Source organism: Patagioenas fasciata, chromosome 3 (genome assembly GCF_037038585.1).
Source record: "Patagioenas fasciata isolate bPatFas1 chromosome 3, bPatFas1.hap1, whole genome shotgun sequence".
Lineage (NCBI taxonomy): Eukaryota > Metazoa > Chordata > Aves > Columbiformes > Columbidae > Patagioenas > Patagioenas fasciata.
The window spans coordinates 90,164,412-90,190,710 of NC_092522.1; the positions used below are offsets into that span (position 1 = coordinate 90,164,412).

The 26,299-nt window shown below is 37.4% G+C and overlaps 1 protein-coding gene across 4 annotated transcripts in view; it reads left to right on the forward strand.

The window, feature by feature from the left end:
- The window catches only part of IBTK (inhibitor of Bruton tyrosine kinase), a 58,154-nt gene that overhangs the window by 29,442 nt on the left and 2,413 nt on the right, over positions 1–26,299 (forward strand). For 3 of the 4 annotated variants that reach the window (XM_065834627.2, XM_065834630.2, XM_071806826.1), the window contains exons 16-28: positions 1,085–1,181; positions 1,585–1,686; positions 2,463–2,580; positions 4,186–4,246; positions 4,977–5,104; positions 6,843–6,955; positions 7,571–7,719; positions 8,465–8,628; positions 10,393–10,485; positions 11,669–11,827; positions 17,797–17,949; positions 24,492–24,560; positions 24,663–24,795. In XM_065834627.2, coding sequence (XP_065690699.2) covers positions 1,085–1,181; positions 1,585–1,686; positions 2,463–2,580; positions 4,186–4,246; positions 4,977–5,104; positions 6,843–6,955; positions 7,571–7,719; positions 8,465–8,628; positions 10,393–10,485; positions 11,669–11,827; positions 17,797–17,949; positions 24,492–24,560; positions 24,663–24,795 — 1,539 coding nt within the window. The remainder of the gene's footprint in view (positions 1–1,084; positions 1,182–1,584; positions 1,687–2,462; positions 2,581–4,185; positions 4,247–4,976; positions 5,105–6,842; positions 6,956–7,570; positions 7,720–8,464; positions 8,629–10,392; positions 10,486–11,668; positions 11,828–17,796; positions 17,950–24,491; positions 24,561–24,662; positions 24,796–26,299) is intronic. The other variant, XM_071806827.1, reaches the window with a different exon arrangement.

A 26,299-nucleotide genomic window follows, 5' to 3' on the forward strand; every position in this document is an offset into this window, starting at 1 on the left:
GAAAGGTATAAATGGAGAAGCATTTTTCAGACACTGAATGTTGAATCAGTGTGCAAGAATTTTCTCAACTTTCATAACTTTTTGGCAATTTGTAAATCTAAGAACCTGGCAAAGTACTGGCAGTCCTGCTGCGTAACAGAACTTTACTTATCCTGTAAGTTACTGTGCTGCCTTTTCCTCAGTCATCCCTGAGGAAATGTGTCTGCAACACTGTGGGACAAGTTATTAGATTGTTTTTAAAGTGTTAAATGTCCATTTGTGTTGTAGATTTCTCTGTCAGTTTTATGTAGCTCTTAAGTTATCTATTATTTTGTAATTAAATCTAAATCATACTAGATTCATAAGCATAATCAATATTTTGTGAATCAGGTGCTTTGGATGTTGTATAAAAATCTTAATGTCTGGAAAGTGATCTTAAGCTTCAAATGGGAAATATGTCAGTACCGGTAGCATGTTTTAGAGCAAAAGAAATCTTTTAGTTTAAAGCTTTGCTTCAATACCAGTTGAAATAAAACAAAGTTGTTAGGCACTGATGTTGCATAAACTTGAAAAGTGACAGTTACATGGTTTAACGTTTGCTCACACCAAAGCTTTGCTTTAATTGTTAAAATGGTCCTTAAAATGGAGGGTTTGATGAGGATCTTGTTTTCTGAGGGATTAACAGTAATGGCCACTTTCATTTTATTCTTGCTGAGGAACTTGTGATTTCACTAAATTTTTTTCCTTTGAAAGGAAAGCAGTTCAATACTTGTATAGGTGATTCCTGTAGTTCTACTTTTAGACAGTTGTGGATAATATAATCAAGGAGGATTGTTTGAGAAGATGCTCAAACCGATGAAACAGTAAACTATTCCATGGATCTTTATTCAGAAGTTTGGGCAGATTTTAATAGCTCTGCTGCAATGAATTCTTAATTGAAGAACATAATTTGTGCAAATGCTTAAGTAATTGCTTAACTTTGAAAATGTGACACTCATTCTGAGTCATTTGCTAAATATAATTGCTGTCTTAATTTTGTATTTTATTACAAGTAGTCAGTGTATTTTATTTTATTTTATTTTTTTTTAATCCTTTTGCCTTTTAGGCTTCCTGTTGTTCAGCTCTAGAAATGCCAATCCATTCTGACATACTACAGATAATTGTAGATTACCTGTATACAGATGAAGCTCTTGCAATAAAAGGTGCCATTAATATGTTTTCGACTCAAGTATAGCTCTTGCAGTTTTTATGTTTTTAAAATAGAAATTCAATAGTTAATATGCTTGTGTTGAATCTTTATGTAGAAAATTAAGTTTTTGTGCCTCTTGCTTTAGATTTTGAGGTGATAGCTGTACCCCAGGCCTTTTTGTAACTTTTCTTTAGTTTGTCAAACTGCAGTTTTCCTTTTCCCTCCTTCTCTTGCTTCAAAAAAAAAAAAAAAAAGACGGTTTTTGCTCTTCTAAGCTATTCCTTGTGCTGTGAAAACCCCAGTCAAAATTTGCAAAGCCATTACATTTGTCATTTGGTAAAATGTTGCTGAAACTGTATGTGTTTGTAGTTACTTGTGACTTGGCCACAGTGTTTACGTGATGCTTTCTTTTCCAGATTCTCAAAACGTTGAATTCATATGTAATGTTCTCGTGGTAGCTGATCAACTTCTTATATCTAGACTCAAAGAAATCTGTGAAGTAGCCATTGCGGAAAGACGTGAGTTCTTCCCCTTATACTATAAAGAGTTAGAGAATAAAAAATGCCTTTTTTTTGGTTTGTTTTTAGAAGCAAACAATCCCAATACAAGAACGCAAACAGAAACCAGTAAAACAAATAAACCAAACTTTTAATAAACCTTTGTTTTATTGAATTCAAAGTTCTTGTCTTTAAAACATGATACAATGAATTCTATGTTTCTATTTCTGTCCTTGTATTTAGTTCTTTTACTTCTTCTGTTTGTTTGACACTGTGCTGTTTCTATATGGCTAAGATCTGTCTCTTTTAGGAAGCACTAAGTGTTGTTGCTTAGCCTCATACAAGAAGTCATCATATAATTTTTTGCTTGGCATTTCTTAGCAGCTTCCATTTTTCTCTCTCTTCCTCACACCCTGCCACTTTACTCCCCTTTTTTTAATTCCTCCCTACTAAAGGATCATTTGGTGCTTAAAGAACTGTTTATGCTGTATATGAAACTTGCTATTTTTATCTTTCTCTTCCCCTTTGTTTTGGACTGCTGAGTTTCAGTGTATTGCAACTAATACGGTTGTACGTGGGGCCTTTCTGTTTCTGTGAAGCAGCCATTGCATTAAAGGTGCTACAGAGTTATTTGGAGCTTATTGTAGTGTATGGCCATTTGAGCATTAACATTTTTTCTAGGAATGGAGAAGTATATGTTTCAATAACTAGCTCATACTGTGCAGTAAGTCTTAAAAACTGCTGCATGATGTTGCAGCAGGTTATCCAATTTAGTTTGTTGTGTTTCTTCTTTGCAGTTACTTTGAAGAACGCTGCTGAGCTGCTGGAGTTCTCAGCAATGTATAATGCTGAACAGTTAAAACTGTCCTGCTTGCAGTTCATAGGACTCAATATGGCAGCTTTACTTGAAGCAAGGTGAGGAGGAATGCAAATATGTTCAGGTACTGGCTGTTATAATAAATTCAAACATCTCAAAAAGGCAAAAGGATTGGAAGAACTGATAGGAACAGGTCAATATTAAAATGAAACTGGATGCTGCTAGTTTAAAGGGAGGGCTCATTTTTACTAAATAGGGAGAGAAAAACTAGTTGAATATCTGTACATACTGTATTGGTTCTATAGTACAGAACCCTGCATTGCAATCTGATGTAAAGAGTCTGAATTAAGGGGAAAAACCTCTCTTGAATTCAGTGGGCTTTGACACAAAGTCTGATCTTGTTTGGGCGTCTAAAATTGTTTTTGAAGATTCATAAAACTACTGTATTGTATGTGTTGTGGGTTTTTTTGTTTTTTTTTTTTTTAAACATCAAACTATGCAAATTGAATTTATTTTGAATAGGTTTACTGCGACTGGTGCATTTTCCAAAGAGGATGTACCTGCCTTCTGGTAGTGTCTTTGCTTTAGCTGTCTGCAGTGAGGGCTAACAAATTAATTACTTAATTACCCTTGCTTTCAACAATAATTAAGCTAGGCTCTAAGAAGTCAAAGGGGTATGGTGGCCTTCCATCTCTTTATTCTTTTGGACAGGGATTCAAGTTGCTTCCAGAGTACCTATCATCTTCTCAGAGCAAGCTTTATCAGCACCGATTGAACTTATTTTCTAGCAAAGATTTAAACAAACAAACAAAACCATAAAGACCCCATCTCTATTACTGCTCCATCCTGTCCACTCCTAGCCTTTTTTGTCGTGCTTCCTTTTGCCTGTAGAAGTTCTCAGACATCTGAACTAGTTCATAATGCCAGCGTTTCATTGCTGTGTCACACAACTGCTCTGCTTGTGTCATAGATACAGGAATTCACTCATATCAATTTTCCTCTTCACATCTTTATAAAGTATAAACGTTTTAACCTTTTGGAGAGAAGACTAAGAGTCTAATAACTGTTTTAAGCATTATTTTGAATTCAGATTTTTTTCATCCTAAGCCTGTAAAGGACATGCAACATTCTTACTGTAATTAAGACTGTATCTGCATTTTAGTGAAAATCTGAAAATGTCCTTACTGGGCAGCAAGACTTTAATCTGAGACACACGTGAGACAGACAGAACTTGATCATGACAGCTTTGTGCAAGGAGAGGTGCTCATGCAGGCAAGACAGTTCTGTTGATTAAAATTTTTTGCTGTAGTATTATTTTGTCATAAATATTAAGGGATATTGTGGCTGAATTTTACAGAAGAATATGTATGGACTTGGATTATTAGATACATGTCAGGAAGACTTCAAAGTATGCAGAAATAGGTTAAGTAATGACCAGTTCATGGTAACTTAACTGTATAGGTCTAGGTTGGCTGTGGCTTTAAGTAAAGGTAGCCTATCTGGAAAGGTTGTGGGTTTAATCCTTCCTGTCAACAAGGGCATTGAGTAGTTTATATTCTGTGTTCATTTTCTTCCTTCTGACACTGTGACCACCATGAATAGCTAGTAATGCCTGTAGGTTAGATTCATCCAAAACATTCATTTGGATTTTTCATTAATGTGATTTATTTTTTTAATATATAAATTTGTATTCATTTTTTTAGGACTCTGGATGTCTTAAGTGATGCAGTTGTAAAGGATCTTTCTGTCTATTACAGGAAAATGGTAAGTTGTACAACTTGAGTGTAAGCTGATTAGGTTTAAAATGAGAACAGACGAGTGACAAATATGTACCTGCATGGTCTGCAGATGACAGGCTGAATGTGCAACATCTGACTGAAAAGCTAAGGTTAGCTGCTGCTGTTATCACCCTTATGGAGCTCATATTTTATTATTCACTAGCCACTGCTGCAACAGTATTTTGTCCTTTAATTATTCATATTAAACATATTAATGTTCTGTAATTAATTATTACATGAAAAAAAACCACAAGAAAAACCTATGGAAAAGAGCATCTGTTATTTGGAAGAAAGGAGAGAAAAAAAACAAATTAGACTTCTCCAGTGTAAAGTTCAGAGTGATCATAAAGGTCTTAAAAGCAGTAAGAAAAACAATATGAAAGTTGAACTTCAATATAAAGGGGAAAACCAAGGCATTTTATAATCCAGCATTCTTTAACTGTACAGTAGTAAAATATTTGCAAAACCTTGAAGCATTTTTTTGCCAGGAGTTATAGGCAGCTGAAACATGCATTCTGAGTCTGTCACTTAAAATAATTCTCCTGTTTTGCTTAAAGGTGCTTACTAACTTAAGTCTATAAGCTGGTTAAATAATTGATTACTTGATCTGTAAAAGTGTTTCAGATGGCAGTTGGTTTTGTTGCTGTTACAAGAGATTATTGTTTGCTAAAATACAACTTAAGAGAATCTTAGTGTAACAGCTTTTACAACTACAGATTCCAGCTATGGTCAGGAGAGTAATTACTCCATATCCAGATGGACCTGATATAAGTTCTTTAGAGCCTGAAGATGGAGAGAACTTTGTGTTTTTAAGGGAAGAAATGAATACAGAACAAAATTCTCAGTAAGTATTGATTTTTCATCAACAGTTTTAACTAGGTGAGCTGTATATGGTATTTATTCCCCTTTGGATGGTGTCTGACTCCCTTTGGGTTCAGAATTTAAATATTAAGAAACAGGAGAAACTGAGATTTCAAAGACTGTTCTCTGTTCCCTAAGTATTTTTAAATGCTATAGTTACAGAGGAGCACTTTTTTCGATTTGTAAGTAGAATGTAAGCAAAGGTAGCAAAACAGGCAATCACAGTAATTTTTGGGAATTGTGCATGTGAGGAAAGTACCTGTGTATGTTACCAACTGTGGAGATCATTGAACTTTGCTGAATTAGGAGAAATCAAAAGAGGAAAAAAACCCTAACTTTCCTGTACTACAGGTGTGTCTGGACAATTGTCATAATCTTCATTTCTTAATATTAACGTAATTGTCATTCAAAATAGAAAGTTTTATACATGAGTTTTTAATCTGTCAGTTTAAAGTGGCTATTATCTAGTTGTAGAATAACAGAACAAGCGACCTGTGTTTAGAAAGTGTTAGAAAATGTGATCCAAACAACTGTAGATCAGGTGCTTTGGCCTTGGCTGTTTTGTGGACTTCTGGTATTCTTTTTGTTTCAAAGACATAAAGGTGAGAGCAATAGAATCTGTAAAGTCTTGTCAGACTAACTTAATATGCTGCTCTTCTCTGACAAGCAAGTAATAAAATTACAACTGGATTTTTTTGGTACAGTTTTGAACTGAACAAATTGATTATGACATCACAACTATGAAAAGTTAATTTGGTAGGATGACTTGGTAACGTGCTTCCAAATAGTGAAATACGATGTCACTGTATTGACTGTTCTGACCCCATGTGTCAAGCAAAGTTATGCTAAATGAACTAGTACAGATAAGGACTAGTAGTAAATCAAGGGAACCAAGAGGCTTCAAGCCTTTTAGTGTTTTTAAAGGCTAGATGATAGCCTTGAGGGAATAATCCATGGATTAAAAGAAAACCCAAGTATTGTAAGGTTACAGTATTGATGCAGGAATTAATAAGTAGGTATGTAGTAATTCCACAAAAAGCTTCTCAAAGAAGCTTTTTGAAATAGGGTTACTGTAGCTGTAATTCATATAATTCTGAATTTCTAGTATTAATGGTTTTGTTAAAATGAAAGATGCCTTTTATTTGATTCCACTCATCCTAATATCATATATAGGAACACGTGACATTTTGGTAACATGACCATATACCTGCTTTATTGCAGAAGTAGTATTATTTTGATGGCAATATTTGTGTTGGGGAAAAATGAGAACAACTGTGGAGTTTATTGAACTTCACTAAATTAGGAGAAATCAAGAGAAGAAAAAGTGGAGACTTGGATGTAATTTGCTTTAAGTCAGTTCCTGTGCTGTGTATCAGGTTTTATCTGGCCTGGGCTTCAGTGCCAGCCTATGCAGCTCTTGTATCTTTCACTGTCTCAGCAGAATTCTGTATGCAGTGTACTAGACCTGAGACTACATATCGACTGGAAAGATTTTTTTTTTTTTCCCTCCTGGATTTTTTTGCCCCCCAAATCATTTGCTAAATAGTTGTGCAAGTGCATAAGCAGAGTAGGGACAAGCAGCTAGTGACAGCTGGTGGGACCAGGTATTACTGCTTGAAGTATAACTGCTGCTGCTGACTGAAAAACTTTACATTGATGCTGATAGTTCTGAGGCTCAAGTTCTTTGGCTTCTTTTTTTTTTTTGTTTGCTTGTTTGATAGGGAAGCTCTTTTCAAAAAAGCAAAAACTAAGGCAAAAAAGAAGCCACGAAAACGGTCCGACAGCTCTGGAGGATATAATCTATCAGATATCATTCAGAGTCCAGCCTCTACAGGTCAGTGGGAAAGAAGTTCCTTTCAGGTATACAAACAGAACATGAAGTTTAATATGCAGTGCTATTTCTATATTTCAGTAAAGAAATATTGCAAAGATTATTTCTTTTCTAGTGAACACCGTAGTTGAATTTGAATAATGAAGTTTGAAGATGAAGTTTTGTTTGAAAGGCTGTTTGTCATATTAAGCTTATGCCCAAAGTTCAGATTCTGTAAAAACATGTATTTTATCAAATAAAGTTAATGGGCACTTTCCCATCTGGTTTTAATAAGTGGAACATTTCTGCTATTTTTTTTCTGGAATATAAAAAATAAAATTAGTCATTGTTGATTGAAAAGATGGTAGCAGCCTTCATTTTCAACAGAAAAGTATCAGTGTTACTTTGCAAAACTGTGTATTGTAAGAAAGAGAAAGAAAACTGGGAGTAATCTTAGTCTGAAAAAATATTTAAGGTAGTCTTAAATTTGCTAATACTTATTACAGTCTAGTATACTGGACTAGGTAAACTTCTGATTATTTTGTATTCATCATATGGATTGACTAACTTTTGTTTCTTTTTAAGCATTGTTTAGTCAGGCTCTCATGATTTAGTGCTTCTACTCTCTTTGTTTCCTAGGCTCAGTAAAACTGGATAAAACTAACTCTGTGGAATCACTTCCAGAATTCTTAACATCTGACTCTGAAGGTAGTTACGCGGGAGTGGGTAGCCCCAGAGACGTGCAGTCCCCTGACTTCACAAAACCATTTCATCCAGAAAGGACCGAGGTTGGATTTCTTTCTTCCTGGCAATTTATTTGTTTGAGTTTATCTAGTCCATGAAAAGCAGTGTTTGTATTTTGGAGTGTGTCTAAGGAACTGTTTTCCTTAAAATGGAGTAGACAACTTTATGTATTTATTGCTTGTCTGATAAACAAACAAAAAAGAGTATTCCCTATTAAATCTTCTAAGGGTGATTTATTCAAATATTACATTAGCAAGATTTTTTTCTATCCTGTAGTGTCCAGAAAAGTTTGAACCAAAAGAACAATTATGTAAATCCTTTAATTAATTTGAAATGCAAAGCAAATCTGAAGTTCGGAGTCCAGAAAAACCCGCAAACAAGCCAAAAAGCTCCAGGAAAATCCTGCTGTTCTTTGAATACTGTAGTTGAACAGAAGTATGGTCCAGGATGACTGAGGCATAACTGGCAAAGCAAAATAAGTTTGAGAGAATTGTGCCTATGTTAAGTGTTAAAGCCTTAGAAGTGGATATCTGAGTGAATTTTCCACTATCAAGAAGCATATTTGGACGTATAGGATTCAAGGTGAAGTGTGATACAAACCAAAAAAAGTACAAATATTAATAGCAGACTGACCAGAGATTCACTACATTATTGCTATTTTTGAGGTATCCTTTAAAATCTTTTCACTTACACGTCATTCAAGTTATTTGTAGCATCGCTTTTTTTTTTTTTCCCTAAGTGAAAGAATGTGAGTATATTTATTCAGTATTTTTCTGTCTTTTTTTTCAGATGAGGGACAAAGCATGCAGTCAGGGAATGAAACCCCCTCAACCTAACAAGGAGATGAAGTCATACAAGGGGTCATCAGCATTGGCACAGTCTGTTCCACAGTCCATTCCCAGTGCAAGAAACAGCTCTGCAAGCTCTCCCAACTGGTTAGCAACCAGTTTCAGGTGGAGTATTAGCTGTGGTACCTATTGGACTTAAAATCACTGTTCTACGCTTGGTGGTGAATACTAGTAATATTCTGTTCAGGCTAAAAAGCTATGTGCTCTTCAAAATGATCATATGTTATTTGGCATGTGAATTAAAGATTGTGGTAGTGTAATAAGTGTTACGTTTTTTAAATTGCTCTTTAAGAAAAGCATAGGTATCTTTTTAAGTGCTACCAGTCTAGACTTCTAATATCTTTGTTTTAAGAAGGGCTTCTTGGTTAATGCTTTGTAAAATACTTGGTAGTTTTTTGTAGAATCAAACCATGCTTGAAGCCATTAGAAGCACCATTGTACTTGACATTTTTAAGGCATGCCTTTAGACTTAAACGGTCTGTGAAAATCAACACCACAGGTTTACCTGATACAGTAATAAAAAATTATTATTAATTTTTATCTTTAGCAGTGTCTGCATACAAAAAAGGGGCAGCACTGTGATAGACTTAATTCTGTCGTGCCTGGTGTCCTGTCTTTGATAGTTGTCACTAACGGCTGAATATTTAAGAGTTTAAGGATTTAGGGAATCATATAGCGATATTCTCCTGCAGCTTTCCCAGGATGTGTTGGTTTGTGACTGATGGGCTTTGTTAATACAGATGATACAGCTGTAGAAATTAAAAACTGCAGCTCGGGAGTGGAGTCCATTAGAAATCTGTTTTCTCTTGCTCTGTATTTCTGCAAACCTAGTCTATGCAGAGAGGGTAGCACATCCCGCAACCAAATCTTTGGTCTTTAGCCTGGTTGGAAGAACCTCCACCTTCATTTGCTATCTTGAAGTTCTTTTCAAACATTGTTTAGAGGATTGCATGGAAGGGAAACAAATAAAACCATAGGACTTTGTTGTAGTGTCGCTGTGCCTGTATGAGTTTCACTTGAACTCTTTATTTTCTTTTTCTAGTATTGTTGGTGTGATGTCAGGAAAAATGAAGCAGCACTGTTGTGTAGAGTGTTTAAAGGATTAATACTGTAGCGTATTTGGTTGAACTACTGTGGAGGGGCAGTGATGACAGGGTTTGGTGTGACCTCCCAGCAGTTAATTCACTGGTTAGTTATGGTAGTTGGGTTTGTGTAAGAAGAGACAGAGTGCTGCTTGTAGTTTGTTTCAAAGCCTGACCTTGAATCTAGTAATACAGCTTAGTTTACAAACACCTTTAAGTACACAGGTTTTAGTTTAGAGTTTTACATAAAACTTGGAAATTTCTGTGGAAGTTTAAAATTAAGCAATTTGTGGAAAAAAGAAACTGATTCCTAAAGTTCAAGGATGTTACTGGTGTTTGTACAGAGCTCTAACTTTGCAAAGTGTGTCTGGTTTGTCATGTAAAATAATTTTAATCCTGTTCTTCAAAGGAAGATCTAATTCAGCCTTCATGAAAGAGCTACGAGCAATGCCTCTCTAATACTTAGCATGAGCAGTTGACTACTAAATAAGTATCCTGGATTTAGGTATCTAGTGTTTTTAAAGTAATCATAGTTCACATCTCTTTGTTTTATAATATGATGAGTCTTGAAACTATTTTTATAGTGTGCTCTTAAATATGTATATATTTATAAAAGTTTTGTCAGAAACATTCTATTTGAGGTTTACCATAATTGAGGAAACAGACACAAATTATATATCCGGTTACCAATCTTATGTATGATTTAGAAGATTTCAGTGAAGGCTGGAACTGTGGTATCTCAGTAAAAGTGAGTGCCTTGTAAGGTAACTTTTTGTTTTTCATTTAGCCCTGCCAGCCCTCCTGCCATGGATCTTAGAACCATCATGGAAATTGAAGAAAGTATGCAGAAAAGTGGAACCATGCCAAAGGCAAATTCAGGGTTGGTAAAAAACCAAAATCTATAAAAGAAAAGTGTGATAGACCAGGCTATTATGAATTTACTTAGTGGTTCAGGCATTTCAGAGTTCAAAAAAAGCAGGAGAAAAGTTGTCCTATTTGTTTTTGAACGGCTTTATTTACTTCAGTTCATTATGGTTTTTCTGTGAGCGTACAAAATTTATCCCTTTATTTTACTGTAGTCTTGTTCAGTGAACTACTGCAAAAGCATGTCTTAGCTGCTGAAATGTAAAAGAGCTAGTAAACTACTATCTAAAATCAGTGGCCTGCTCTACTGAGCTTTCCTATTTCCAACTGAAAAGAACTAATTATTGTCCCTAGCACTTAGTAAATTACTTGTGGACTAGTAGTGTAATCAATAAGTTTGTTTCTTGTCTCATATTCTCTGACCCTTCCCTCAGCACTCACGTGTTGCTATTGACAGTTCTTCCTCTGACAGAACTGAGGGTGGTTCTTGCTCGAAGGGCCATCCCAAAGACACAGGGAGATAAATGTACTTTTTCAGGAGACAGTGGATGAAACTTAGTGTTTCTTAACTGGTGACATATGGAAGAGAACTGGAGGTGACTTTCATGACCTTTGAAGTGTGTCATTCTTGTAAAGGAGATCTAGGACAGTAGACCTGGAGCTTAGTGAAGGGTTGCTGGCTAGGTAAGATTCAGCAGCTGTGAACAGAACAGCCAAGACTGAAGAATCCAAATAATTTAAAAACCAAATTATTACAAATAAAATGAATAAATAAAATTTATTACAAATAAAAGGAATGATGGTATGCCGTTGTATACATTTGTTGTGCATGAGTACTTTTGGTTTAAGGGAACTAAGCTTCTGGCAGTCTCTAAAATATCACAAAATTAGAAAATAATCTGATGGTAATCCATCTCTTTTGGAGACTTGATTCCTACTCTGGATGTTTTCATTTGTAGACATCTATGTGAAGAATAGTTTTATGAGGTGTATTTCTTCTGTCACTCTTGATATTTGTTGATCCTCCTTTTGTTCCTCAGCCATCCAACCCCTCTACCCCCACCTATACTCCCCTTTTGGCACTCCAAACAAAGTATTTTGGTCTAGCAAAGATTTCTCAGTTTCGTTTGTCAAGATTAAAGGTGAGTCATCTCACAGGACACTGATCTTACATCTGTCTTTGCAATATCAATTCACAGCAAAATGGCGTCTCATGGAATCAAGCTTTCTCAGAAGCAAAGGAAAATGATTGCCCTGGCAGCAAAAGATAATGGATCAGTAATGAGCAGCACGGAGCCTACTACACTGATAACCACACCACTCCCACCTACAAAAGTTGCAAAACTAGGGAATGCGTGGTATGTTATAAATCAAATATCACATATTTTTCTCTGGAGTGGTTTTACATTGAATAGTCTCTTAGAAGGAATTTCTTAAATAAAAATGGCCTAGGTTCTGTTCATTAAAGACTAGCATTGAACTATTTGTATCCACATTGGGTAGTAATCCAGAATCCGAAGAGGGCAGTGAAATGCAGTGGTTGCAGTTTCACAGTTCTTTGAAATTTTGCTGTAGTGAGTCAGAAAACTTCATCCCATCTGGTTCTTGCCTGTGTGTGATGTGGTATTTGCAGATGGTATCAAAGTGAAACATAGAAAAAGAAGGTTGAGTACAAGATCTGAAACTTGGTCAAGAAGAGGGTATTGAAAACCATTATGAATAGTGTTTTTTATCTGTCAAAAAACCATTAAAATGTTAGGTCTTCCTGGGGGAAAGGGCCAGAATTACTTTGGAGTAGAGCAGAAGTAGAGTGAAATTATAGGTTAAGAAAGTTACCTAATTGTCTAGGAACTGGAGGGAGTGATCGATGCTGCGAAGAATTCTTATGGTGGAAGGATGCATAATGGATTTTAAATGATTTTTAGTGCTGCTTACACACAATTTGAATGTTCAAGTTAATATCACTGTGCCAAATAGAAAAATGGCTTACCACCTGTTCAATGAACAGGTTTACAACAATGAATGTAATGAGATGCTAGCCTGATTCATGCTTTGTTCTTCACATTTACAGTTTGTATTGGATGAAAGCATGAAAGCATAACTGTAAAAGTTGCAAGCTGTGTAAATTTAATGTTTTCAGTTATTACAGAATAAATAACACTGTGCATCTGCTTAACCTGAGGTAAATGTTGGGCAATTCACTCCCTTTCCCTGTTCAAGAACATCTAGACTTTTATTGCAGCTTCCTTCTCTATTGGTACCCTAGAAGAGCTGTGATTAGTCTCCTCTATCTAGAGCTTACCTCTTTGTGTCTCACTGGGAGCAAAGCTTGCTGCATACTCACCACAGTCACTCTATTTTAAATGAAGTCTTTTTTGGACAATTTAGCTGTTTTAAATGCTATTGTAGTAGTTTTCCTTTTGTATTGGATAGATTTTAAAGTAAAATAGGAGTCTGTCTTTGAAAGGATAGGTTTATTTTCCACAATTAGAGCCATCTCCTTCTTGTTTTTTGTCTCCTGTGATCCTTTGTATGAATTGATTGCTTCTTTCAGAAATAAGAGTAGTAAGCATCTCCTGGAATCTTTGCCTTTGTTACGTTCCTGTATGTTCAAAGCATACATGTAGCCTGTTAGCTATATAATGAGTGTATGGAGACAAAAAAAAAATCGCATCACTAGCTGGCTGATGAATAGGTGGGCTGCTTCCTGGCAGTGTTTGCTTACTGAGAGGCATTCTGTGTCAAAAGGTTTAAATTAATGTCTAGAACTGCTTGCTTCTCTGCTCCATTTCATATGTCTGTTGTCTGTCTTTTTTAGGTGGATACTATTATGATCAGCACCTTGAGTTTGAAGTGCCTTTAGATTTATTAGAGATTTCACATAGATCTGTTGGTATACTGTTACCTTAGTTTAAGACTATACTAGTAACAGTAATATCCCAGAACATAACAATGGTAAAATAGAGCTGGTTTTCAAAATATTTATCAGTAATGTACTGGAAAAACTGTGAGTGTGTTTTGTAATCATCCCAAAAGCATCTATTATATATCAGATAATAACTGATTCTAGAATGGTATTCTACTTCCAGTTATGTGATCAGAACAAGCTTTGCTTCTCTAGTGACGCCGTGCAGTACATTCAGCCTCGTGGTTAAAGGACCTTAGTATTTTACAGAGCCTGTAAAGGACCATGTCAGTCTGATCTGAGGTGGGCAGTTGTTTAGTGACTTCCAGGTACCGAGGTATGAAGTGTTCTTCAAGTTTTGATTCTGACAGTGATGACTGGGATTCTTCCAATGGTCAGTGAAAGCAGGGGCAAGAAATCTCTGTAGTCGTCTGTATGTCATGGGTTGATTATAACTAAAAAGAGTAGTTACATGCCATGGTTTTCCACTGTCCAGCTTGCAAGCTATAGAGGTGTGTTACTACAGTAGTTACTTATGAAAATGAACTGAAAATTATTTATATAGTTATGAAAATGACCTAATTAAAAGAAAAATAATCCAGCACACAACATTACAAGTGACTTCAAGAAAAGGTTCTGGTTCATACAAGCGGGACTCGAAAATAAATTGAGAAGACAGATATTTAACTATGTGTACCTAATACCAAAATTTGAGGTCTCCTACTCCCCAAGCCCTTCAAAGTTATTCTGATATAACATTGGGCAAAGCCCATGCTTTCGTCTTAAAGAAAAAATTGAATGAGTTGCTTTGTACTTAAGGAGTCATACTCTGCCTGACCTCTGAACTGTAACTGGGACCCTCACAATAGGAGCAACAAGGTTAGCAAGATTTGTCTTGTCAATTCTAATGAGTGGATGAATTTCAGAATCCTTAATGCTGATACTCTCAAATGTTCCAAAGAACACGCTATCTGCTTTACACAGGTGATGCTGCAGGTCAAGCAACAAGTTTGTTATGTGGCGTATCTAATGGAGGTGTCACAGGGCAATTATAGCTCTGAGGCTTAAAATTTGCTGGGAGACACTGATGGTTGAATCAGATGGTGACCAACACAGGAAATAATGGGTTACACTATCTTTTGTTTTAGTAAAAAAAAAAAAATAAAATCATCCATCTACTATTTTTAATCTTACTACTAATGTTATAATTGTGCATAAACAATATGTAACCTAACATCTACAGTGATGATGTACACAGTCTTACATACACAAATCACATGGGCTCATTGACACACTAATTTACATGTTGTTACTAATCCACCGCGCCTCTACCCATCAGTGGCGCAGCGCAGCAGCACCAGGGAAGCCAAGCTCCTGAGTTCTACCCAATGGGGGACTCCAAGGGGTGTCCACGCTGATGAGGGAGGAGAGCTGCCGCTGGCCAGGGGTGCTGCTAATGAGGTGGACTAGGACCTGCGATCACAAGTGGGTCTTCTCTGGAGTCTTCAAAGGAACTTCCCCAGACTTACCATGTTATGGCGCGGACCGATGTCAGTGATCACTAGTGTAGGCATTTTGTGGATATTTTCAACCAGTCATCTCAAATATCATCAGTTAAATTAATTTTTTGTTTTACTCGCCATTTTCTAGCAGTAGTTTTACATGTCTCTGACAGACTTTGGGTTTGAACGGAAGGAGCTATAATTCCTCTGCATGAGTATGTTTGTATAGGATGTCTGTCTTTCTCCAGGCTGGTCTCTTCCTTTTTCCTTTCATGCACAACTTTTAGATACAACAAAACCTGAAGTAGCTTTTGGAGGACATCGCATAGCTTATCTAATTATCAGGGGCTCCTCACAAGGGTTTATTTGGTTTTTTGTTCCTGAAGTCCTGTTTTTCAGTGTAAGATAAATTACTCTTGATCTGACATCTGAATAGTTTGACTATTCATGCTATTCATCTACTCTCTGAGAGATAATTCTTTACCTCTTGGGTGTTATTTAATTTTGATCTACCAATTGCCTATGAACTGCTCTTGTGTTTAAAAAGCAAATGTAGACTGATTTTTGAATATGTTTAGGTAACTGTCTCCAAAAAGTATATTGTGGTCTTAAGGTTCTGATTAAACTGTTTTTGGAAGTATCAACTCTGCTGTGTTACACAAACCATCTTAAGTGGAAAGGCTTGGGTGTACTTCAGGAGGGTGGAATCCAGTCTAATGCTTGTGTGGTGACCACACATGATTCTGTACATTCCTCTGCAGCGGTCCTCTGGCTGCTGATCTGGAAAATGCCGTAGCTCAAGAGTTCAAGCAAAGAACCAGTGGGAAGTATATGAGTATTTAAAATTATGCCTAGCTGCTGGAAAAGAGCATTTGTTGAATAAAGGTTAAGCTGCTTTAGGCAAGCTATCAATTATGTGATTGCCCCTGCTAGTCATTCGAAGTATTTTTCTATGTAAGGCAGTATGGTGTCACTCATCTGCTTTAATATTAAATTTGCAAAGTTATATTCTGTAAATTCACAATGAACTATTGAAGTGCATTTGGCAATAGACTGAACTTTCCACACATGCAACATAGTCAAAGCCATAGAACTTGTGTTCCCATGAAATGAGATCTTCATCTTGGATGTGCCACGAGCTCACTTGCCAGACGGGTGTGGAACCTTCTGGCTCTTTTTTTGGTTGACTGAAAGACACACTCTGTCAAAAACAATTGCTACCTTTTCCACCAAAATAAACATCTGGTTTTGTATTTTGTGGGGGACTGAACCTGTGTTTTCTCCTTTGAAGAAAAGTGGAAATAAGAAGGGGGGTGGGGAAAATCTCACCAGTGATACTTTAAGAGTATGTCACGCAAGAAGCTAGGCATTAACTTTGTTAGTTCTCTGAACTTACTTTGAGGGAGATGGGTGTTGTTGGTTTTTGTTGTTGTTGTTGTTGTTGTTTTTGTTTGTTTTTTGTTTTTTGTCTTTGGTGATGTGTTACAAGTGGATCTGATTACAGTACAGAATTTTCATGAAAACAAGTAGGCTACTTAAATTGGTAGAAGCAGAAGCAGCTTCTGTGACAGCACATCACAAGGAAATGATTTGCCTACTTGGTCAAACACTTGCCCAGACTCTTGTGTGCCAGCTGGTGGTAGGAACAAAGGATGTGCAAAGTGACTCTGAGCCCCTGCATCTGGATGTTCCATTCTGCTATCTGTGGCTTCTGTGCTACTCAGGCAGTATCTGAAACAAACAAACCCAAACTAAAGCCCAGGTGGTCTAGCATGGGGTGTAGACATCATGTATGTCTTTCAGATGGTTTTGTTTTAAGATTTTGGTTACAATGTTGCAATGTTTTAATTATCTCATGTTTATTGACATAAACTGTATGCCACCTACATGTAACTTGAAAGTCTGTTGGCTTCCAATACTTCATTGCTATGGTAGCTACATAAACAATTAGTATTGTATAGAAAGCTTGTTTTACTTCAGTAGTGTTAATAATTGATCTTTTATTTCTTTGAGTAGGTATTGAGAAGAGCTATTCTTACAATATATTTTTTATATGTTTGTCAATGAGTGGAAATACTATGCTTAGTAAAGTTAAATGTAAAGCAAATGTACGAGCAATAAATTCCGAAGTGTGGCTGGATAAGGGAAAGGCTAATGGTAACTGCCTCGAATTCTGTAAATGAAAAAGCTTTTGGATCAGAACAGGATAGCTATGATGCTAAATTGCTGTATTTTCATATTGGTTTGTTTTTGAAAAATAATACTCAGGCTCTGGTTCAGTAGCAGTGCACATTATACTTGGGCAAGTAAAAGGAAACTAAACATATAAGTTTTATGAATTTCACTGTAGATTTATAGAGCTTCTGGCAGGCATGAGTAACTCATTCAGTATCTTGGGGAAAGATGAACTATACTTGACTTTCATCGAGGTGAACTAGTAGAATTAGGATGAAAGTACAACAGTGTGTGATTCATGAGAATACTTTTGAAGGAATAATACTGTTAGAAAAGGTACAGCTTTTCTGAGACAAGGTGTCTGTGAAAATAAAATTGCTTTTTAAGAGGGTGCGTTAGGGGGAGAAGAGATGGAGGGATGTTTTGTTGTTGATCACTGTGTTGTGTGGTGTTTGTTTTGTTTTGCTTTTGTCCTAATGAAACTCCCATTCTACTGGCTTGTTCTGTTCTCATAAATATTTATTTTCTAATGTTTACCTATTTGATCCAAAGTGATTTAATTTAATGAATGGGGTCTAGCAGGCATAACGGTGAGATACGAAAGCTAAGTAATACTGCATTTTTACTTTTAGTAACTGAAAAGACCCTCTTTTGCCATCTGAATCATGGAACAATATGGAGTCTTGAAAAGTGCAAGTATAAAATAAGTTGTTCTCTTTTTTTTTTTTTTTTTTTTAAATTAAAGGTCATCTGGGTTACATTCTGCTTTGCCAAAGTCATTCCGTGATCTTGTAATGGAAGAAGAAAAATGTATGAGTGCAAACAATTCACCTGGTACTGGTATCAAAAGAGCTGGATACAAAGGAACTGAAGAATCATCGGTCCAAAACACCATAAGGTAAGAGAGCAGTTTTTCCTAATTTATCAAACTCTATACAAGAGTCATAGTAATCTGCTTAAATTTTGCTGAAGTAAGAAAGGATAAAATTGTCATTAAAAAAAAAAAAAATCCCTTAAGCATTCTTTTAATGATTCTGTTAATGGGCTTTTGTGAATGGAATACTCTTATGAATAGGAAGCTTAAAGACTAAAGCAATTCAATACCATTGCTAATATTTTATTTGAGGTTCAAAGTGGTTTTGTCCATATATATGGACACGTGTGTGTGTGTGTCTGTATATGAACACAAACACTTTGGGCTCCAAACAAAATATGTGTGTGTGTGCATTTGTATATCTCTGTATAGAACTGATAAACCTGTATTTTCTAACTTCTGTAGAGATTAGATATTCTTTAGCATTCAGATATGGCATGCATGAAACAGAGTTTGTTTAGGAGTATTTCAGTGTAACCGCTGAGTAGATAAAATCAGTTTATTCAAATACAGTTCTAGCATTTCCTGATAAGAGTTTTCTTATAAACTGACTTAATTTTTAGGTGCAATTTTTCATGGATTAAGAGGGTTTTCTGAAATATTGATACATTGGTTATGGCTGTGTATTATAATTACTGGGAAACTACAATTCTAAGGACGACAAGAACTTGTTCTGAGGTGCATGTGATTTATATGTCTAGTTATTAGAAAATATTGCTCTTTGGTCAAATTGTTTTAGCCACACATCCTCTTGCTACCTCCGATAAAACCTCTGTTTTGGGTTAAAATAACTGTGTTAGCTGAGGAAAGAAATCTCAGCCTTGTTCCTCACTGACTTGCTCACCCACGTGCATCTCTTCACAGAATCACAGAATGTTAGGCATTCCCCCATCATCAGTAACTTTAAATTCTGAAAATGTTACAGGCTTTCCCACGCAGGGTCTGGAAGCAGCACAGGCAGCTGCCCAGCAGGGGTGATAGCAAGACTGGCCAGGCGGTGACCTCCCTGGCAGGGGGAATGGCCCCACTGTGCTGGAGTGAGGTGAGCAGGGTAGGCTCTGTGGTGGGAACCAGGGCGAGCCACGGTCAGTGGTTGCAAACAGGTCCTCTGGGATGAGGAAGGCTTGAGGTCCAACCTAAAAGTCCAGTCAGGCTCAGGAACAGCAAGGCTGGGCTTGGGCATAGCTGCTGCATAGCTCAGAAAAGGTTTGAGACTGAGGGACTGAGCTTAAGTGCAGCTCTTGATCAAAGAGAGGGAGACAGACCCCAGGAGCTGTCACACAGCTCTTCCATACAACTCTGCGCTGTTCATAGCAATCTGACTCAAGTTTACACAGCTGCACTGAGTGAGAAGTTTGCAGAACCTGTTGGTGCACAGGGAGACCTGACACCCATTACCTTCCAGTTTTACTTATGAACTCTTGTTCCATCCCCCTCCAAAAACTGTTTGTAAGGAAAAGAAAATTCTGCTGCGCCTCCCTCTTGATTGCTCAGCTTGTATAGAAATTGGTGTTTCCCTAGGACAAGAGGTAGTATGTGTCCTGTTGGTAGATTAAGATCAAAATGAGGGTCGAAATATAGGAACATTGTGTGTGAGATGGTGTTAGAGGAGAGAGGTAGGAGGGGTGTGGGCAGTGTGTGTGATGTGTGGATATTCTTCAGAAACAGAGAGATAAAGCTGAATTTATTGTGGTGAGCGGAGATGTAGGGACATGAAGTACAGATCTGCAGAAAACCAAGTGTCATTAATTTTGTTGCTAGCAAAATAATAAAGCTTTTCATCATATGGGAGATGGCAAGGGCTGATGATAAGGGAATTTGCACTGGATGCTGTTATAGCTTTGTCACACCTACTCTGTCATCTTCATAAAGTCCTTTATTTTCCTTTTGCATTGCTCTGTCTAGTCTATGCAAGTCTGGCCAGTCTGCACACTCCCAAAGTGGATTATTTGAGCTAAACCCAGGCCTAATATGTTAGCTGTCTGAAAACGATACATTAAGCCAGTGGGAGCCTAGATGACAGCACTTCCAGAGCTATTTCAGGTTGTTTTGAATTGTGTCTGAGCTTGCTTATTTCCCTCTATTAGGTATAAAGAGCCAGGGTGACTACTTCATCCATCTGAAAGTTAGGAGTTGTGTTTCTGGTTTGAGGTAATTTTATTCTTTGACTGTACAGTTTCTGTTGCAGTAGGCTCTGATTTTTGCCTGCAGCATTCAAGGCCTATTTCTGTGAAGATGAACTATCCACAGCCTTACCTGTTCCTTTTGAAGGAAAGGAAATAGCATGTGTGTAGAGCATAAGTAATCCTCATCTGTTCATATCAAACTCGCTAATGGTACACTGAGGATATCTGCATTGCTACTGTTCCTGTTTTGTCCTTTTTTTTTTTTTTTTTTTTTTTTTCCTTTGAATAAACTGTGCAGGAATTAAAGTGACAATTTTCATGAGTCTCTGGTTGAGGAATTTTCAGTGGTTGCATAAATACTCTTCCATATACTGTCACCTTCCAATTTATGCAACCCAGAAATTTTCTGTAGATGAAGCATGTCATGAATGTGGAGATGTGACCTGGATTCAGTCCAAAGGCAAATCAGTCCAAAAACTGGGCTGTGTGGATGTGGCTGCATTGTTTCCAGGGGCAGCTCAGCCGTGGGAGTTACACTGTGCAGCTGTGCTTGTGTAGCTCGTTGTCCAAGCTAAAAACTTTGGCCTGACGTGATTTAACTTTGTTGTGGCAGCCTGGGTTGTCTTCGCTGTGTTACTCCAGGGAGCAGTGAAGAGCCTTAGTGGAAACGAATCTTTGTGGCTTTGTGTGGGAATGGCCTGGTTCTGGCATCTCTAATAATGAGCTAATGAGTAGTACATGACTCAAATGGTACAGCAAAACCCAAGAGGTTCTGCAGGAGACCGGGCTTTGTGTTTCTTTTTTGAGAATAGTCATTAGATCAGGGAGGCACTGGACCTGAACTGGCTTCAAATGAGCAAATCCTCAAGAAACACCAGGGAGCTGAGTACTGGGACATATTGGTGGCTGTGCAGGAGTCATGGCAAGTTCAGCTGACTGAGTTAATCAGGTTGGTTCATTGCTGATGATACTTGGCTTATTTGTTTCCATGCAGAACCACTTATGTCTCTGCATCAGTCTTTAATTTTCAAGACCTCCAGTTTTCCAAGTTCTGTATTTTTGAGGATTTTTTCCATTTTTTCTGTATAAGGTAGCTTCCCATTTCCCGTCTGTTCCATTTCTTGTAGTTATTTTGATGCCAGCTGGGGAATTAATCTAGCATGTTGAAATATCTGCAGCTCATTTAATATCTGGACTGAGTGTTTTGCTAGTAAGAAACACAGATGTACAGATGTACAAACAGCTTCAAAATATCTGAACTGCTTCCTACATTTTAAAGACACGTTGAAGTTGAGGGAGATGACATGGGTATTAAAACTCATTTTTTAATTGATCACTAGAGTGTGCTGTGACACTAGAACTACTAATTCCAGTTTTTTGAAATGTCTCTTGTGGTTTTTTTTTGGTTCATTTGTTTGTTTAGAAGTCTTACTCTGGAAAGAATTTTTTATCTGTACTGAAACAGGTTTGCTAATCTCCTTGGATTCATTTATAGTAGTGCTGTGAGTTCTTTGGATTGTGAGTGGGAAGAAGAGCGTAGCTGTCAAATGGGCTGGATAGGTGTTGGTTACGGTCAAATGAGCCAGAAGGTGAGCATTATTAAAGCAGGTGGAAAAAGAGATAAAGTCTAGGACACCGGAATAAAGGCATTTAGTAAGTTGTACAAACATGCTCTTAAACCAGCAGGCAAAAGCAGCATTTGCCTTCCCGCCTTCCCTCCTTCCCTCCTTCCCCATTATTTTCCTGAAATGCAGTACAAGCTGGAAGCTGATTTATGTAGGCTTCAGATAAAAAGTAGTCCCCTACTGTTGAAATCATAGAATAATTTGGATTGTCTAGTTCAGCCTTGTGCTCAAAATAGGTCAGGCTAGATCATGTTGCTCAGGGTCTGGTCTGGTTGAGTTGTGACCGCTTCCAAGTATGAAGATACTCCAGCATTTCTGAGCAACATGTTCCACTGTATGACCATTCCCATAGTGGGATTTGTTTTCTTTTTCCTCATATCCAACTGGAATTTCCTATTTTGTAGCTTGTATATATTGCCTCGTATTCTATCACTGTGCACCTTCAAAAAGATTCTTGCTGCATCTTTTCACTACCCTCCAGTTAGGTAGTTGAAGGCAGCAATGAGATCTCCCCTTTGCCACCTTCTCCTAGGATTAACAAAGCACAGTTCTTCTTGTTGTATGCTTCAGCCCCTGATCTTGGTGGCCCTCCACTGAACTTCTACCAGCCTGACAGCATCCTTCTCATACTGAGGAGCCCAAAACCGGATATGATATGCTGTATGTAGACTAACAAATCCAGCATAGACAAAGATCGCTTCCTTTGCCTGCCTGGCTACGCTTTCCAGCCAGCCAGTCCCTGGTCTGTACTTCAGCGTGAGACTGTTCTCTTCCAAATACAGGACTTCAAAATACAGTTCCACAGTCATGCTGTTCATTTTTATCCTTTGCTAAATTAATAGCATCTCTTGATATTGTCTATTGGCTTGAACCAATGTTAACTTAATTATATTTCTTTTAGTTAACTTATTCTCTAAAATAATGATCAACCCAACTGTAAAGTAAGGAATTAGCTAGATAGGAAAGGTATGAGAAACCTTTTTTAAAAAAATGGTTGTGTGGCACTTGACTGAGTGCCTTATAGAATTCCCATATTCATTTATCACACTTATCTGGCTTGACTTGATACCTTTCTTAAATAAAGTAGAATTCTCTAACTTGCCATTGGTTTTCTTTTACGAAGATAAAACTGAAAAAAAAAAAAACCAAAAACCACAACATTTACAAGATACTGATTTTTCTATCGTTTTTCCATTTTTAACTACTCTTGAACACCTATAAAAAAACCATTAGATATTAATGAGGTTGAAACAAAGGAACTGCAGCTATATATTATAGATACTTGATCTGGAGAACGGCACAGCAGTTTTGATCACTCTTGCCACAGAGCTGTTGTTTCATGTGTCAGATCTTTCAGAGCTCTGGAACAGTGGTTATCTGGAAATGCCCAGTTTGGAGAGTGCCAAACCTTTTTGGTTTCCTCTGCATTCAGTGAACTTCTGGCTATCCTATTCATATCTGGAAGTGGAGGGGAAGGATCATCTTGACCAGTGTGAACTCTGCTTTCCTGGTGGAAACACAGAAGTAATATGACCTGGGAGAAGGAGTATCTGCTGGCTTTGATTCAAGGGAGTGACACTGTAGAAAGCCTCTTTCGAAGTCCACTGTTGTACCCTTGTAGCTGTTGCTGCAGATATATATATATATATAGATATATAGATATATAGATATATATATACACACTTGTTTTTTTCTTCTCCCTAAGCAGTTAAATTTGTGTTCATTCTCATTGCTGAGTGGTAGGAATCATTGTTCTTGTTGTCCTTGGAGTTGTGTTCTGGGGAAAATATTCCAGGCAGAGGAGTTAGCAGTTACTGGAATTCTAATAGCTTTCTATAGATTTTTCTTCTTTTTCCAAGAGTTTATGGGCACTTACAGAGAACTATGAAAGCCTTAAAGAAAATTGAGAGTGATTTATTGAAATACCAACACCGTTAGAGTTTCTTACAATGCTGCAGAGTAGTTCAAAAAAGTCTGCTAGCATTTCACGGTATGCTGTAACACTTTTTTAGAGTTCTGGAAAACACAAAAATTGCCAGATATAGGTATTAAATAGGAATAGGTCCTGCTGATGTAGGATTTTTCCGACATCTACTTGTTTCTTAAGAAGTGCAATGTAACAAAAGTGACTTCTTTTTGTTGAGAGGTTAATGTTTTGCAACTGAATAAAATATCTTCCTGTTGGGAACTCTGTTGATATTTCAGGACATTTTCTTTTTTTTTCCCAATTCTGTTAATTCTAGTCTTATGCTGTTCTTATGAACATGAGAGGTGGTTGCAGGATATGTCCTGAAAGTCCCTGATTTCTGGAATTATGCTTGAGGAAATAATTTGCTAGTGCTGCTGCTTGTTCTTTCACATGAAATGCTTAATTTGAATACAGGAGAGTTGTTTGTGGGTTTTTGTTTGTTTTTTATCTTGAAGCAATATTTGCTTCATATTTGCAAACACTTATAGTCAATAGTGTTGATGCATGACTCAGTTGATTATTTTACATATAAAAACTCCTTTTTTTAAAAAAACAAAAAAAACAAAGACGCAAACCTTTGTTCAATGCTAAACTGTTAGGAAATGTCAGAATTAACGCTCAAGCTGAAAATCCATTAAGTTCTCTAAGATGCTCAGAAATGAGCATCAGTGCCTTCTCTAGTCACAGTATCACACTTAAAGACAGATTCAGCATTACATCCTAATGCCTTTCTTCTGGAAAAATCCTACAAATTTGTAATTGCCTACTGTAAATTTGTACTTCACAGTATGATGTAGGAGAATGTTCTGTCAGTGACTTTCATGCTCCTTTCCTACCTTTTTCCAGGTGCACCACTAGAAGTAGCCCAGGTCTGGAAAACCATGTTCTGGATTCTCCACAGCTGGAGAGTCATAAGTAAGTTTGACAGTAGCTTGTATTCTGGAGCTTGTTTCTGTGTATTGTGCTGACCTTGTTCTTCATGTTGCTTCATAATGTCATTTGTGTATTTTCTTGCAGTCCTTGGTTAGCAACATCACCAGCTAAATCTCCTGTGATAGCACCTGTCATGTTTTCAGCTATTATAGAGGAAGAGCTCCAGCAAGAAGCTGCTCTTATTAGGAGCAGAGAAAAACCTTTGGCTTTGATCCAGGTAAAGCACTAAATTACTTCATCTGTAAAGTAACACAATGAGTTTCCAATGGCTATTTCAGAGATTGCTTTTTAGGATTAATTATGTATTGATACATTAGTATCATTTATTTAGTGATATTAAATATAATTTAATAAGAACTTCACATTGCTGCTTGATAAGGAAGATCTATTAAAGTCAGATTGACTATTGAGCCTATGATTGATGCATTCACAGCATCAGAAAGTGGTTCAGGTTGGAAGGAACCTCTGGGAAGTGGTCTAATCCAAACCCACACTCAGAACCGGGTCTGTTAGAGCAGGTTGCTCAAAGCTGAGTCCAGGCAGCTTTTGAATATCTTGCAAGAGCAGATGCTCCATGGCCTTTCTTGGAAACCGGTTCTAGTGTCCAACCACTTTCACAATTAAAAAAATTGTGCTTAAATGCAGTTTTCTGTATGTCATGTCTCTAGCCATTGCCTCTTGTCCTGTCACTGGGCACTACTGTGAACAGCCTGGGTCGGTTATCTTTGCTCTCTTCCATCAGGTATTTATATACTTCAGCCTTCTCCATGCTGAACAACTGCAGTGCTCTCAGTGTCTCCTCATATGTCAGATGCTCCAAGCTCTTAAAAATGTGTCCCTTCACTGGACTCTCTCCAGTATGGCCATGTCTCTCTTGTACTAGAAGTAGGCCCAGCACTCCAAATCTTTCTCACCAGTGCTGAGTAGAGGGGAAGGGTCACCTATCCCAATCTGCTGGCAGCACTGTCCTTTGTAGAGCACAGGAGGCTGTCACCTTTCTTTGCCACGTGAGGACATTGCTGGTTCATAGTCAACTTGTCCACCAGGACCCCAGATCCTTTAATGCTAAGCTGTCAACCCCCAGTGTTTACTGGTGCTTGGGGTTATTCTTCCCAAGAGCTGGATGTTGCATTTCCCTTCGTTGAACTTAAGGAGGTTCCTGTTAGCACATTTCTCCAGCCTGTTGAGGTCCCTCTGAATGGCAACACAACCATCTGGTCTGTTAGTCACTTCTCCTGATTTTGTGTTGTCTGCAGCCTTGCTGAGGGTGTACTCTGTCCCATCATGTGGGTAGTTAATGAATATGTTAAACACTACTGGCCCTAGTCTCAATCTCAGTGTTGGTGCTAGCGACTGGTGCTAGCTGGACTTTACGCCGCTGATCACAACCCTTTGACATCACTAGTTCAGCAAGCTCTTAGTCTGTCTCACTGTCCATTTATGCAGTTCATACTTAAACTTGTGTATGAGGATGTAGGACGCACAATGTTGAAAGACTTGCTAAAGTTCAGATAAGCAACATCAACTGTTTGCTCCTCATCCACCAAGCCAGCATTCTTACCATAGAAAGCTACTGGGTTTGACAGGCATGATTTCCCCTTCATAAATCTATGCAGACTGTTCCCAGTCATCTTCTTGTTCTTCATATGTTTGGAAATGGCCTCCAGGAGCACTTGCTTTTTCACTTCTATACATATCAAGATGAGGGTGACTTGTAAATA